This window comes from Acanthisitta chloris, unplaced genomic scaffold, assembly GCF_000695815.1.
Source record: "Acanthisitta chloris isolate BGI_N310 unplaced genomic scaffold, ASM69581v1 scaffold2434, whole genome shotgun sequence".
In the NCBI taxonomy this organism is placed as follows: Eukaryota; Metazoa; Chordata; class Aves; order Passeriformes; family Acanthisittidae; genus Acanthisitta; species Acanthisitta chloris.
In genome coordinates, this window is record NW_008667491.1 from 1583 (window position 1) to 17385 (window position 15803).

The window sequence follows — 15803 nt, forward strand, 5'->3', positions numbered from 1 at the left end:
CTTCAGTAACTGAAATGATTCATTGCAAGCCTTAGCCTGTTGATATTCATACTTGCTTTCTAGTTTTGTACTCCCTACAGAATCATATTTTCCTGCAAAAATTAATATTTCAAAATCTCCAGAAATGCAATAGCACTAGGCAAGGTGTGAACCATTTCCCCATTTGCCTCCTTGAGGTACAGTATAAACATCGAAAGCTAGTTAGAGGTTGTTTCGAAAGGAACAGAGTTATTGATTCCAGTCCTGTGGTGGGTGGAGGAAGAAGTTGGCTGCTGCCTGTCAAACAGTTTGCTCCTGGAGCACAGACTGCAGCACGAGGCTGTCTCGCTCCGTAGTGGACAGGCCTGTTTCCATTTTGCTGAAATTGTTGGCTGTCTGTTGCACTCTGCTAGTTTTATGAAACTTGTCGGCTGCATGCAATAGTAGCAGAGGCTCCAACTGATTAGCACTTCCTTCAATAGCAAAATGTCACTGAGGCAGTGGGAATATATTGTGGTTAATAAGTCAAACGCAGCCAGACACACTTTAAGTGGGATATAGGGAACAGGGTAAAAAAATAATCTGAGGTGGTTGATGATGGCTAACTTGTTTAAAGATTTATAGTGGAGGGCTTTTTTTCCATTTAGTACACGTAGTCTATTCAAATATGTTTTTCTTTTCTACTTTCTTGAAGTGCCAAGAGAATAAATCCCCCCCAATAGCTCTGTATGATAAATATGGCACAAGCCTGTTTGAATTTTTCTATCTTTTTTTTTTTTTTTGAAAAATGAAATGTTAGTTCGATTTTTCCAGGGATGTCCAAACTGTGCCAGGAGCCCAGCAGTTGCTTCTAATATGCATACATTTTAGCTGCAGTATTTTCTCCTGCCTTCAGTGCAGAATTGGGACCTCTGAACCATGTGGGTCCCAGTTGTTAACAGTTCATCTCTGCCCACCAGTGAAGCAAATAAAACTGAGCATTTCAAGTGGGTATTTTAATCTTCATAATGCAAAGTTAGGTTTAGTGAAGCTGTCAAACTCCATGGATCATGCTTGGGAGAGGATAGATTCATTATATTTGAGTATTTTAGAATTAATTTGATTACCTTGTAAGATTTCTTTGACACGTACAGCTTAATTCTCAGTGCATTTTCTTTTCAAATGTTCACCAGGCTCAGTCTCAAGGAGCAATTACATTTAAAATTATACCCAGTGTGAAGGAAGAAATGCCCATGAAGGAAGGCAAGGTAAGCAAGGCAATTTCAGAAGCTAGTTCAGTACTGTTATGCTGAGGATATGTACTGTTTGCTTGGATGACAGAACCAAGAATGTGATTTGTGCCTCTGGACTCGATTTTTGTGTGACAAAATGTGTGACAAATGTGACAACGTGTAGCACACTGTGCACTTCAACACACATGCTGAATTTATGAGTGGGTATCACATGGTTCTTAAGCCCTAACTCTACAGCTGTGAGGTTGATCCAGGTAATCTTCTGTCTCCTGTGAGTACCTGGTTTGCTTCCAAGTACTCCTTTGCTTCCATCATACTTCCATCCATCCATCTAGATAGATGGATACATACATGCTTCCATCCATCCATCTAGGTTGAAGATGCTCAGTAGCATCTTGGTTCAAAAGAATCTTCTGTTCTGTTCCCATCTGGGCACACTATGCACCTGCACAGTCCTGCTTGCCTTGAATCAGAGCCTTTACTCCCTTGAGATTGTGGTTGCAGAAGCAATGAATTGAACATTCACATATGAACTTCTGATGTTAGACATTCATAAAGATGTTTTACAAGGATAAATGTTCAATGGTTTTGAACAGGAGAGGCAGAAAGGGGAGATACCTATGGATTGCATTTAATATTTTGATTGTAAAGATAAAACACGGTTCGTTTCAGATGTTTATCAGAGCCCTATTTGACTATGATCCCAACGAGGATAAAGCAATTCCATGTAAAGAAGCTGGACTTGCTTTCAGAAAAGGAGATATCCTTCAGATCATGAGCCAGGATGATGCAACCTGGTGGCAGGCCAAACACGAAGGTGATGCCAATCCCAGAGCAGGCTTGATCCCATCAAAGCATTTCCAGGAGAGGTGAGCTACTGAGAAGCATAATATTATCAATTTTTGTAGTAAGAGACTCATTTGCTGAGTTGTTAAATTATCATAGTAGGCATGTGCAATGCTCAGAGATTACATGGGTATGATAAATGTGCATTTGCAGCAAGACAACTGAACTTGGAAACAAGTTGCTGAAATAGTTTGGATTTCCTTATTTCTCTGGCTTGAATTAATAATGACAAAAACTGATAGGATAACACTGATCCAGATTGAAAGAAAAAACATATGGAAAACAGCACATCAGTATCTGTATTCACACTGATGTACTATGCAGGAATAAGAACTGCAGCAGGTTTTGGAAAGTTAGAACATTTTGAAGCTGAAGATTTAATTTTTTTTTTAGATTGTGAAGAGATTGCATTGCTTTAAGTTAATTTCTTATAAAACCTTGTGCATATTTTACAATAGTCTCATGATGTTAAGTGTTTATTAATCCCAAACTTGCAGTGAAAACTGAGGAGTTTGTGTCTTTCCCCCACCACCTCCCATTTTATAGGAGATTTGCACTAAGAAGACCAGAAGTGCAGATTCAGCCACTGAAAATTTCCAACAGAAAATCATGTAAGTCTGTTAACCTGGAATAGACATAATAATCCAGATCTCTAACCTTATAAAATAGAAGTTTGTTTCAGCCCTGTGACTATAGGATGCATTTCTCCTGGGCACGATAGCTTCTTGATCACATTGTATCAGTAGGAAAATAAATACAAATGCCGAAACCAAAAGCTTTAAAAGCAGCTAACAACATTTTTCCCCACCCCCTGTTTTGAAGCACTGAGCCAAATTAATATTTTGATATATAATATTTCAAAGATTGAAGATTGTTCTTTTCCTGTTGATACAGTACAGAATTGGCTCAACAGTTTATGTAATTTAGTCTGAATCAACACAGTGAAATTCATATTGAGAGTGAGATAAAAGGTCTGGTAGTCTCCCCTTCTCTCCCCCATATAGTTGGTCATTTTTTGTGTCCTATGAAGCAGGACAATTTGTTTAAAAATCAGGACATTCAGTTCATTGACAGAGTTTCACAGAGTCACTTCTTACTGTTTTTTACACAAACTCATTCTTAAGTCTCTGTTTTCAAATACAGTAGTCGCACAGTATAAGAAAAATAAGCTCTAAGGAAGCACATACATCGAAACAAATATTTTCTCTTCACTGGAATTTACATCAGCATCTGTTTTAGGTATTATTGCATATTTTACTTGACCTGTTATTTCTTTCAGTTCTACAGACTCATAACAAAGTGAGTACAATGTAAGAAACTATCACGCTTCAGTGGGATCTGAATCTTAAATACAAACATGTTTGTGAGTTCAGCTAGAAGTATTCAGAAAGTGGTCTAAAATTTCCAACCACCTTTCCTTCTCTAACATTGAAACAAAAAGTATGGATACTGTGGGACACAGTAGATTCTGGTACACGAAGTGCAAAATTAAATGCTGTTAACTTTAAAGCTCCTCACCAAGGTTTCTATTGCAATTTGCCTCACTTCTTGCTGTGGCTGTTTTGTTCTGAAGCTTGACATTTACTGTTATTTTTCTAATAATCTGCATTTTCTATCTTTCATTCCATTTCACTGTTCGATTGTGTGTCCTAATGCTATTGCTAACTCCAAACACCTTGATTAGCTTTGTAATTATGGTAACTTTATTATTGCACTATGGGTTTTCTAATTTACATAGCTCTTAGAAACAAAGAGGAGCTCCTCCAGCTTGTAGTAAATCTGTTGTTTTTCTAGGTTCTAGGTCAAGTTGCTCTGCCCCAGTTTTGGAAAAGTGTCTGATCCCAGGGTATAGCTATTTCTCTCTGTCCACTGTTCTTGAATCTGGATAATGCCCTCAACAAGAGCCTTCAATTAAGGTGGCACTGGTGCTTTTGAAGAGGTAAATCAGCTGCTGCAGCAACACTGCATGAATCCTTTTGTAATGGACTGCATCTTTTTAGTGACCTTCAAGTGAAAGGTTTTACAAGATGCATCTCACCCTTCCAAACAGGCAGCCTGAACTCGATTGAGAATTGCCAAAATTACAACCCAAAGAAGACCCACAGTACAAGGTCTACTGTTGTCTCTGCTGTTTCCACTGACTTTGCCTTAACTAGATTAACAGGGGAGAAGAGTTCCTCTCTTCCTCCCCTTTCCTTTGAAACATGACAGAGCACAAGGGTCCAGCAGTATGCCTTATTATTATTCCCTTTTGGAATTTCTTTGAACAAAGCAAGTTCCAGTTAATACCATCTAGAAGTCGGTGGTGCCTCTTGAAGACTGCAGAATAATGTAGGTTTGTTATTCTCTCTCTTCCCCATTTCTTAAGACAATCTGTTGCTCCATCTGCCAGATTTCCATGGGAAGAGGGGAAGTGCTGTTCTGAGTAGAAGTTCAACCCCTCATTCAAAGACTAAGCATGTTTTTAGTGTTGGGAGGGAATTCAGGTCCTTCATAGAGAAGGCATTTTAAAGATCAGAATTCAGCTATAGGAAAAATGTTGTGACTAGGATGTTGCTTGAGTTGCTCTCAGGAAAACCTTCCACTTGCTTGGATTTTCAGGAAGATTCCACGTAAGCTGGGAAACTCTGTGCCTTTGTGATCTTTCTGAAGTCAGTCAGCTTTTTCATGTTACCAAGTGCAGCAGTGAAGCTGTGCAATGTGGAGGCTGTTTCTGTATTTGTGCACAGCAACCATCTTGCCAAAACTGGGAGAGATGCTGGAAAATCATGCATTGCTCAGCTGAACAAACTGCATTCTGCCAGTATTGGAAATGTGTAAGGAAGGTGACCTAGAGAACCGAAAGTTGGAAAGCATTATTGGGTCTGATTCTTTTTAAGCCCTTTCCTGTATTGTGCTGTATGGCCCACTGATTCTTGTCCTGTGTATGAAGGTGGGAAATTGGCCATGCTTGATTTCATGAGATTCTTTTTTAATCCTGTACTACAGGCCATCAGCTTGATACAGCGTTCTCCAGCGTTTAAAAGGATAATTGTGTGGGGAAACATGTTCTGTAGATCATCCTGAACTAGCTGTATATTGAGAAGCTGCTTGCAACCACAATTGATCCCATCCAATCGTGTGACCTGAATTTCCTTAGCAGTTCATAGGGAAAGGGCAGTTTTCTAGCTGATATTCTTAGGGCTTCTTGAAAAGTCGAAAAACTTTTGACTTCAACAGAGCTGCTAACAGAAGTTCCTTTCCTGACAGGACTGGGAGTTGCACAAGGAAGTTTTCTTGAGTGGACATTGGCCTGCTCTGTTCAGTCAATTCATTCCAGAGATCCCATGTTATGTAACAAGAAAGAAACCTGGGTCCATGCCTTTGTTTTTAATAGGGAAAATCAAAGAGAAATATTATATTTTCTTGGATATCCCAAAAATGTGAGTCAGCTCTGGCTTCTTAGGTGGGCTTCCAGGGTGGTAGTGTCCTTCTACTTGAAAATCAATCTAAAAATTAACTAAAATAATATAACATATGAGAAGTATCCTACAGCTTCTTTTTTCCTCTCTTCTCAAGCCAGTTCTGGAAAGGACAGTTGGATTTGTGGAGAAAAAGAGCTCTCTGAAACATAGTCAGCAATTCTATTTAAAAGAACATTAACATCCATCAGGATTTGCTTTGATAATTAAGTATGTTTCAGAACCTGCAAGGAGCTAGATTGGGTTACTTTTGGGAAGCCTTCTTTCTGGTTCCTATTTTGAATTTTTTGCTCTCTTTCAGCATAGCAATGTGTGTTGTGTAAAGTTGCTTATCTGTACACATACTTGTGTATTATAAATTTGGCAGCAAGATGAAAGTGGGCTTTTTTGGTGCTGCTCACATCATACACATCTTGAGGAAAGAGTAGAGAATGCTTTCCACAGAACCTTTTCAGCAATTATTTGCACTGAAAAAAACAGAACCTCCACCTAGTTCTAAGTTATTAAAAGGATCAGTTTATAATGGAAATGCCAATTCTTATTTTCACTTGAACAGCCAAGACAACTGTTTAATTGTGTCTATGTGTAAATAGACTCATCTGTCCCAGGACTGAGCCCTTTTCTTGAAAGATAAAGCAGAATCATTCTCACATTGTCCCCATTAAAGTGAAAAGCATTTAACATGTCATGTGTACACTGTAGGAGGGGCAGAACAGTGTACACTCCAAACTGAAAGGTAAGTGAAGTCACACTTTTTCTTTTGCAAATGGAGAAGGTGCACAGTGTGATGGTGTCTGGGAGTAAGGTTGAAGGAAACTGATCATAGAGTTGGAGCCTCACAAGAGATGGTTTTACATTAAGAGGAAGATGCAGAAAAAGTAGGAATAAAAAAATAAAGGGAAAGGAGAGGAAGTGAAATTTTTCTATCAAGGATGAAGAGAAGGAGAAGGTATTGCAACAAGGGCAGTAGAAGAACAGAATGACAAAAGCTACCCATAAACCCCATTCAGCAAAACCCCAAGAGGATGGGCTTTGAAATCATTAGATTAATGCAATTAACAGTATTATGCAAGAGCATTGCTGTAGTCATTATTTGCACTATAGTTCAGTTGTTTATTGATTCTGTTTAAAGAAAACACTAATATATTTGTTTTGTGAAAGTTTTTGAAATGGTGAATGAAAATACTACTAATAGGAACTCTCACTTGATTTGTTTTGCTGTTATTGGTAGAAAACCTTAATAAGTTCAACAGTAACATTTGATTAGTTTTAAAAGCATGAGATAAATGGCAGTTAGGTGTTCTGACCTGCTGATAAGATAGATATGTTGATTCCCAGGCTCGGGGTTAGTCGAGAAATGATGGAGAGACAACAGACAACTGAAGCATTTTCAGCATTTTTTTCAGTACAGAATAGCAATGACTTTTCAGCAAAAAGCAGTGTTGTGCTTTAATACTCTGGGAAAATTCTGCTGGGGAAAAATGATAGGAACGAGCAGCGTAGAAAAGAAAATAGAAAAATGGAATGAAAATAATGGCAGAGAGATCATTGAGATTGTGTGAGTAGGACTAACCCTGTGCTGCTGGGGTGGTGAGTGTGCAGGTAGACCTGACAGGGTGTGAGGGAGCTCTGTGGGATGCAGAGGGAGGTATAGGAGATGTGTCTGGCTGCATGCAATCAGCTTTCATGTGTCTGAGCTTGTGAGCCACTACTGAGTGCCAGCTCTGCAGGAACACTTAACAGCATCCCTGGCTTGAGGAGGTCTCCTTAGCTTGGACACAGCTTTGTAGCCAGAGCTGGCTGGGGCAGTTCTCCTGTGGCTGCATGCTGGCTAAGTTGAAGTGACATGACACTCAGTACAGGGAAGAATTCACTTGTTTAATAGCTCCCAGTCTGTTAACTCAAATACAAAGACTACTCATGCTCTGACTGTAATAGTCATTGCCATCAGACTTGGTCATTCTTGCATGTGTAGCTTACTTTAATTTCTAGACAAAAATAATCACCTGTTTTGTTGAGAAAAAAATTTTCTTAAAATAACAACCAAATAACTTACTGTTCTGCAGTTGATATAAACTATAATAATCAGCCAAGACATTATATTCCTTCAACATAATTTTGCTTTCACAGTGGTTACTGTGTTTATTCTTATGGATGTGTTGTCTCTGGTATGAAAATTACTGGTAACTTTATACTAGTGTAGCCTGTAACTTCTGTTAACTTGTGCAGTGCATACATATGTGTATGTGTATATCCATACCCTGTGTGTATAGTTTAATATAAATATGTATATGTATGTAGCATATATGACAGACTGTTCAGAGATGTCTTTTCCATGAAAATAGATTTGCTCTGTATATTTAATGCTAAATGTAAATACATACTGTGGCAAAGCCATCATCATATACTTTTTCTAGGGCTTAAAACCCATTTTACTTTCAATTTTGATTTACCATATGTGATTGGCATTGTATGAGCAAGAGGAAAGACTTAACTGCAGCCAAATGGTGTTCATTCAAACAAGATGTAACCCAGTTTATCCATAGCTGAGTGTCTTGTGAATTGAGGATCGTGTTCTGCCAACAAAAGAATTTAAACAGCTAAAAGAATAAATGCTTTGTACCATTCATATTTGAAGACCAAACATTTAAGATGAATATATAGTAGGACTCTTTTGCTTGTTATAATTGCTGCACAATCCTAACTCTGCCTTTTTTCTTCGGTGTCTTTCTGTGTTCATATTTGACACTTGATTGCCCACTTGCAGGTAGTTACAAGGAAAAACAAAAAATAAACCTGACCTGTAGCATTAAATTAGCACATTAACATATTTGTTCAGAAGTCTCCTGTCCTTACAAATATTAACTTCCTGCTGCCACAGAAAAATTAAGGAAACCTGAAGCTGGATGACATTTGAGTCAAGGTCACGTGAGACAGAAGTGGAAGTGGATCTCATAAAATCTTGCTCTGTCCTTCAGTACAAGACTATCCTTCTTCATTTTCTGAATTATCTTCATAGAGATACTCTTACCTGATGGTGTTATGAGAGGATTACATTAGATAATCTGAAATTTCCTATAGCATGAGCATATATGTGTCTTTCAATCTACAAAACTTAAATTTCCTATAGGATGAGCATATATATATGTGTCTTTCAATCTACAAAACTCCATAGGATAAAAACCTGCAAAACAGTATAAATGTTGATTGCTCTGTGGGGCTGTTCATCACTAAAAAAACCCAGGAGTGTTTAATGTATTCATTGTAATGCAGATCATTGTAGGCTGCAATTTCTTGCTTACTAAAGTGAAATAGAATTTAAGGGTTAATGTAACTTGCTTGTGATAAGAAACTAGAACATTTCTAGCTGCTGTATCTAATTTTAGACTGAGAAACATTTAAGTAAAATTCTTTTGTTGAAAAAAAAGTCAGCAAAAGCTCAAAATCTTAATCTGGTGCTGGACTGTTCCAAAGAGTTGAGAATGTTCTTGGAAGTGGCCCTGGTTTTGAGCTTCCTAAGTAGTATAATTTAGGTGAGGCCCCTGAAACTAAGTCTTGATATATTTCAGTTAAAATACATACAGAAATACAGTGTATGTGATACTGTTTTTCATTGTTACAGTTTAGCATATTGGCTACACTGAAATCTTACCAAAATGAATAAAAACACCTACTTCCTAAGCTTCCATTGCACTTGTGTTTCCTATTTCTTTTTTCCCATTTATGTCTTGTTACAGCTTTGCTGTTGTTTCATAAACCTGTTCTGTGACTATTTTCTTTGGAACTTCCTCTCCCTTCTTACCACAATTTAACTGATTGTATTTCTTCTTTTCTCAGTGTTTTATTTGTTCCATATTGCCTTTTCATTTTGTTACAGCTTTTGTTTTCCAACTTCCCATCAGATTTCCTCCTCCTTAGTCTTTGACCTCTTTTAGCCTTTTACATGTCCCTTCCAGATGAAGACCTCTATTTCCTTTCTCACCCCACTTCAATTTAGTGAAACTGAATTGGCCTCAGATCTGCCTCAATTTTTCATGTCTCTAAACTTTGGAACTTCAGGCACATACTTGCTGCATGTGTACAACTGCTTCAGGTGCACAGAGCTGTGTTTGTTAGTGGTGAATCACAATCCTGGTAAATAACCTTTGGTTTTACTAGGGACAAGCAATAGTCCTGGTAAATTCCTTGTAAAGTTCAAACTGGGAGCTACATGTTGATGAGTATTTACAGCAGAATTAAGTAGCTGGCTTATCTAGATCTGGTGCTGGAGGATATGGTTTAGTGTTTCAGGGTAACAGCAGAGTGGCAGGTTAATGGTTGGACTTGATGATCTTAGAGGTCTCTTCCAACCCTTATGATTCTAAGCTGTGCAAACCCACTGATTTCTAACTCTGTTTCATTATAGACTGTTATTGTCAACAGTAAGAGTAGCCCAACAATGCCAAGAGCAGTATTAAGAAGGAAGATTTTTTTTTTTTTTAGAAAAAAAGGAGAAAAAGTTCAGAACTCCTTCACTTTATCTCAACATTAAACCTCAGCTTGTTTTGACTGGTGCTCTCTGGGATCAGCTGGCTCACTTGGGAATCCTCATGTCTTTCATTTATGGATAAGAGTGTTCCCTCTCCTAGCAGAGGTAGCCCAGAAATCTGGGTTCCCTTCAGCTGTTCTCAGCTCTGCTGCTGTAACTGCACCATCTCCCACACTTGCAGGACTCCTCTGAGCTCTGCAGTGGTCATGGTTGAGTGAGTGTATACCTGTACAGACCTCTGTACATGTGTATACCTGTACATACCCATCTCTTTTTCTTCTAGTCCAGTTTTTCATGTTCAGAAATGAGGATTTGTCTGTTTCCAGAGTTAAAATACCAACCAGTATTTTAAAATGCACAGTCACTAATTAAGTCAAATAACTTTGTTGAATTCAGGAGACTTTTTGAATCTATTTATGTGAACTAGTTATGAGCATTAGTGACTTGTTTTCAGGAGATACACTGCAGTCTATTGAAAGCCATGGAAATGAAAATACAGAAAAACTTGTTATACATATTAGGATATATAAAAAATCTCTCAGCACAGCAAAGGAGAAAGGAATAGTACCTGGAAGCCAGCTTACCATCCTAGATCCAGCTTTAGGGCATTTGTCAAGAACTGGGAGCTTTTAAGGTCAAGAGAGGAAAATGGATCCAATGCTTTCACTCTCAACTCACAAAATTGTCAGCACTCTTTTAAGGAACCAGATGTGGTCAACCAAGCAGTGATCACCTTAGGGGACTTTCCAACCTACTTAAACTATGTGGTCACCTTGAGTGTAGAAATAAACTTTAAATATGATTCACAGAATTCTTCCAAATTAATATTTTTAAATATAAGTCCTCATGAAAAAAAAGGTACCAAGAAATGATTCTACAAAATAATATTCTTCCTGTGGCAGAAGAGACTCTTGTATCTATTTCATTGCATGAAATGAGAAGAGCTCTTCCATGTAGTCATAGATGCAGGAGAGTTTTGACCTAGCCTTTGTTTTGTGTATCAGTTATGCATGAACAATTGTAAAATAGCTCTTGACTAATTTCTTGGCATTCCAAGGAAAGACAAGCTTCATGGAAAGTCTTTGAGATATTTATATTTTAGGCAGATTTATCCAGATTCCAAAGAAAATGTGAATGAGAAGCAGTTGTAAAATCCCTCCATAAATTTAGACCTAGTGTATCTTTGTCACCAAAAATTTATTCTATTTATCTTGATTTTTCTGTAAAAGCACAAAGATGACTGTAAAAATGCATGTTTTCTACTATCAAGGCAGCAGAAATTTATTGTCTTACTGTAGGTAAGCAGAAAGTCTTAAGTAGATCTATTATATTAGGATCATATCAGAGAAAAAATTAAAGAGCATTCAAATTCTTTCAGCATTTTTTCAGCTACAATCATAAGCCTTAAAAAAAAAAAAAAAAGAAAAAAGAAAGCCAAAACCAAAAATATCTCACCAGAATCCATCTCCAAGGGCAGTACCAGCTGTTACTGTATGTGCAGAAAAATACTGAGATCATGTTCATGGTAGTGATTCTTAGAAATTCTAGGTTGAGACTGATTAATTGGAAGTAACAAACTTTGCATTTAATACCATAGAGATCTTCCATAAAAAATGGGTAAGGTCATTGCTACCAAATGAGCAATTGAAGAATCTCATGTAGGAAATATAAAGTGCACATAGTATTTTAATGCCTTTTTGGGTTCTTTTCTAACTGAGTGTAGTTAAATATGTAAGTTAAACTCAGTACTGGTATGTCGGTATATGCCTCAATATAATAGTGCTATCAAGAGGATTTGAGAGTGGCTTGCATAGCTGAATTTTTTCCTATATATGAAGTATTAAACAATAATACTTTGTTTTTTTGGCTGTTCTAAGATGAGGAAGCGGTTGAGTGTGGTAGGTGCATTTTTCTTCTTCGATTTAACTCTTCTTTCTTAAGTTATGTTTTCACTCCATTTAATGATTTCCTTTCCTATTTTTCCTTTGTGCTTCTCAGAGGAAATTGAAGGTACATGTACAAAAGTTTCCCTGCATAGCCCAATAATTTTATTTAGAGAACATGTGTTTAGAATTATATTGAGTATAGCCCAATGTTTCTAAGAGATGTTGTGCATATAATGCTTTCATACTGCCACCAAATACATTGAAACATCTTTTAAAGTGGATAAAAATACCAGAATATTCCTGGTTGCTTCATGTAATGGTCAGTAATTTGAACTATTGTTTTAAACTGCTTTCTCTCTCTCTTGAACTTCTGTGAGATATGTATCAAAAAGTAGTATGATATAATAATATTAGCAACACTTGGGTGGGCTGGGATGGAAAGAGATTGTTCCAGCTTAATTACATGGCCATGAGAGGTCTTGCATTTCTAATTAATACTGACAAACTATTTCACTGAGATGGTAGAAAGTTCATCTCTGTGGTATCATCGTTTCTGTTTTCCCTCTGAGTGTAGCCAGTTACTGTTATGTTTGCAGCATATGTTAAAGTAATAGCAGCTGATCTCTTGTATTTTATTTTTTTTTTCACTTGAGAGGCTTTTGTTTATAAAGGCACTAGAAATTGTAGCTCATAGTTTTGATCAAAGGGCCTCTGGCATGTAAAAATATACATTATAGCTATTTTATATCAAATGAGAGGATGTGTTTTTGATCAAAAACCTTTCTGTCTAATCCAGTGAGCCAAAACTTAAAGCTGAAGTCTGATAATGTATAATTTCCAAAAAAAAGCTTGATTTACATCAAATACATTTTGCTTTCTTTCAAGTGGCACATTTTCTATTAACTGATAAAATGTGAATAAATACAGTGTTAGAATTCTTTCTAGAATGTTTGTTGTCATCACAACTTTTGCTTGAAAAGGTGAAAAGATCAGTGTGCATGCTGCAAAATCCCAGAATCTCCAGCTAAAATATAAAACAATAAATATTGTTTTATGTTTTTAAGAAAATGGCTTATTGAAGGCTTTTTAATGCTATGCTTTGTACAGTTGTCATTTTTTAAGTAATTTCTTCTGTATTTTTTGCTGGGCTTCTAACTATTCTGCTTTATTTCTTGGCTCTTATTCTGTATGCTTTTACCCTTCGTCCAGAAGATGCTGAATGTGCTGGTCACAACAGTGGATCCTATCTAGGTGAGCAACTGGTTACAAAAGATGATTTTCTTCCTTTCTTTCAGCCTCTTTTCCCTGGAACTACTGTGTCCACTTTGCTTTTGGGGGTAATCTGCATACAAATGTCCTAACTCTGCATGACAAAAGCATGACTATTAAGGTTTTAAACATGGCTCATTGGATTTGACATAAAGGGTTTATGTAGTGTATGCCTTTATCTGGTTAAACACAAGCTAATAAAATACTGGTTTGATTTTAAAGCCAAAATAAAAAAAAATATATATAAATTTGGGGAAATATTTACTTTTGGAGCGTATCAAGCAAGCAATGTGTTAAATGAAGCAAAAAGGTTACTGTATCATGAAAAGTTTGAGTAACTCTCACACTTCAAGGTTTTATTCAAGTTTTGCTGACATGTTTTTTTTCTTTGTATATGTCTATCTAATAATTTTGGGAGGATTCGGTGAGAGAACAGAGGAAATTTGCAGGCACCGGTTCTTTTTCCACATTACAAAATATAATAAGTCATAATAACTCAATAGCTTAAATTTAGCTCTAAAGCTATCCTGAACTCAGTGTATCATTGTGAGAAGCAGAGAAGAGGAGGGGAAGGAGTCCTTTGGCTTCAGCTTCAAGATTCCAAATTTCAAACAAAAGTAACATTCAAAAAAGGTGAATGTTCCACGATATGTTTCAACTTTTTAATTTGTGCCATTTTAAAAGCTATGTAAAAATATTTTAGTTGAAACTGTCCAGAATTCCTGCCAGCTGAAGGCTGGCTGGAGTGAATTTTGTGGCAACCAGCCCTTTTCCCAAGACTTTCATCCTCCTACTACGAGAGGAATGGGAAGAAACTTGTCAAAGTGCTTTAATGCATCCAAGCCACTGGGCTCACTGAAACATCCTAGACCAGTACTGTAAATTAGAGATGGTTTTCATATTGCACTTTAGTGGTTTTAAATGTGGTCTATAAACTACATCAGGTACACACAAACGATATCCTTGAAAGAACTTTGACCCTTTTACAAAACCTTAGTGTGGTAAAATTTCATCATGTGTTTGTGGAACTGTGGTCATCTGATCATGCTGAAAATAAACTTCTTATCTTTGTTAATTAATCATATAAATGTTGAATTGTAATTGTATTGAGATATTGAGTATGTTTGGAAAATGATACTCTGGATGTGATTCCAGATGAACTGAATTTTCCTTATCAAATCATCTATTTGAAACAGGAAAGACATCCTTCCATCTTTTCTTTTTGTGTGCAAATACGGATTGTATGAAGTCTTAGGCTGAGCCTATCATGGTTCTGTAATCAAATCTTAGTGGGCTGCTGCTTTATTTAAGAAAAAACGTGGCAAAGCAGAATCCACCCTTCCTGGTGCTGTAGCCTTTTCCATTGAAAAGTTTTGGGCTACCCTTAGCAAAAAAGCCTGGTCATCTGGGAAGGAGATGTCTTGAGGAAGAAGCTACTGTTGTCCCAGATGCAAAGAACAAAATATTAAGATGGGGTGTAGTTTACTTAGTCCAAACTTAACAAAAATTATTGGAGAAGTACTGTACAGTGCAGGCAATGGCTCTTCCTTGAGAGCTTCCTTGTAGTGGTGTGCTGCCATCGGTCCAGAATTCCAGTTCCTTGGAGTTCTTCACTAAGAATCATTCATTATAGACTTATAAAAGTTCGTGTCACCATTTTTTGCATGTGGTAACAGGACACAATGGTTTGTAATTCAAACTGCCTCATGCACTCCAGTGTCTCCTTGTTTCACAAACCATTAGGAACCCAATCCTATTCAGACACATTTAGGGTTACTTTTCTCCTCAATCATTTTTCAATTATATTTTCTTTAGGAGCAAGATGCTGTGGAATAAGTTTCTGGGCTGGACAAATGGCACTGCTTAAAGTGTCATAATATGAAAAAAATCTTGCTGCAGAGAGGACAGAGAACTCTTACTTATGTGCTGTGCAAGGTTTAAAATTTGGATAGTCTATGAGGTAAAGGAGTTCTAGGGCAAGACACTTCGTAAACCCTCTGTTAGGTACATGGGAGCCAATGCCATATCTAACTGCTGCAGTCCACATTTCTGCTTAGGAAGGTCTCTTTTCCACTGATCTGAGTACATATTCCTTCAATTCCAAGAGTGCTGAAGGCCTTCAAAGATACATTTTTCCCTGCCTGTTGCCTTTTGGGAGAGTGGCAAAACAAATATGATTCTTGAAAACAAGTTACTCGGAATGTCCACCTGTGTTTCGCAGCCTAATGTTTTTCGAATCCTGAGCATTTCAACTTTTCTGAAGGAGTGTGCTCTTGAAACATGATAGGCACTTACAGTGCTCCTTGGTTACTTAGAAACTAACAATTTCTAGGCAAGTCTTTTCATTATTAGAGCATAAAGCCTTGGTTAAACATACTGCATTGAAAACAAAACCCGAAGCATTGTCACTGAAGGGCTTGGATCACAACAACAAGTTCAGGGTCTTATATTGACACCTGAGAAACTGTCTGTATGTTGTAACCTGTTATGATAGTAAGGTAGACTGAAGTAGTGTCGTGGTTTAACCCCAGCAGCAGCCAAGAACCACTCAGCCTCTCTCTCACTCCCCCACCAACAGGATGGGGGAGCGCATCAGAAGGGG

The 15803-nt window shown here is 37.3% G+C and overlaps 1 protein-coding gene across 1 annotated transcript in view; it reads left to right on the forward strand.

The window, feature by feature from the left end:
• The window catches only part of MPP7 (membrane protein, palmitoylated 7 (MAGUK p55 subfamily member 7)), a gene marked incomplete at its 5' end in the record, with an annotated part of 36474 nt that overhangs the window by 1147 nt on the left and 19524 nt on the right, over positions 1-15803 (forward strand). Inside the window, 3 exons of the mRNA XM_009072506.1 lie at positions 1152-1226; positions 1884-2080; positions 2604-2668. Coding sequence (XP_009070754.1) covers positions 1152-1226; positions 1884-2080; positions 2604-2668 — 337 coding nt within the window. The remainder of the gene's footprint in view (positions 1-1151; positions 1227-1883; positions 2081-2603; positions 2669-15803) is intronic.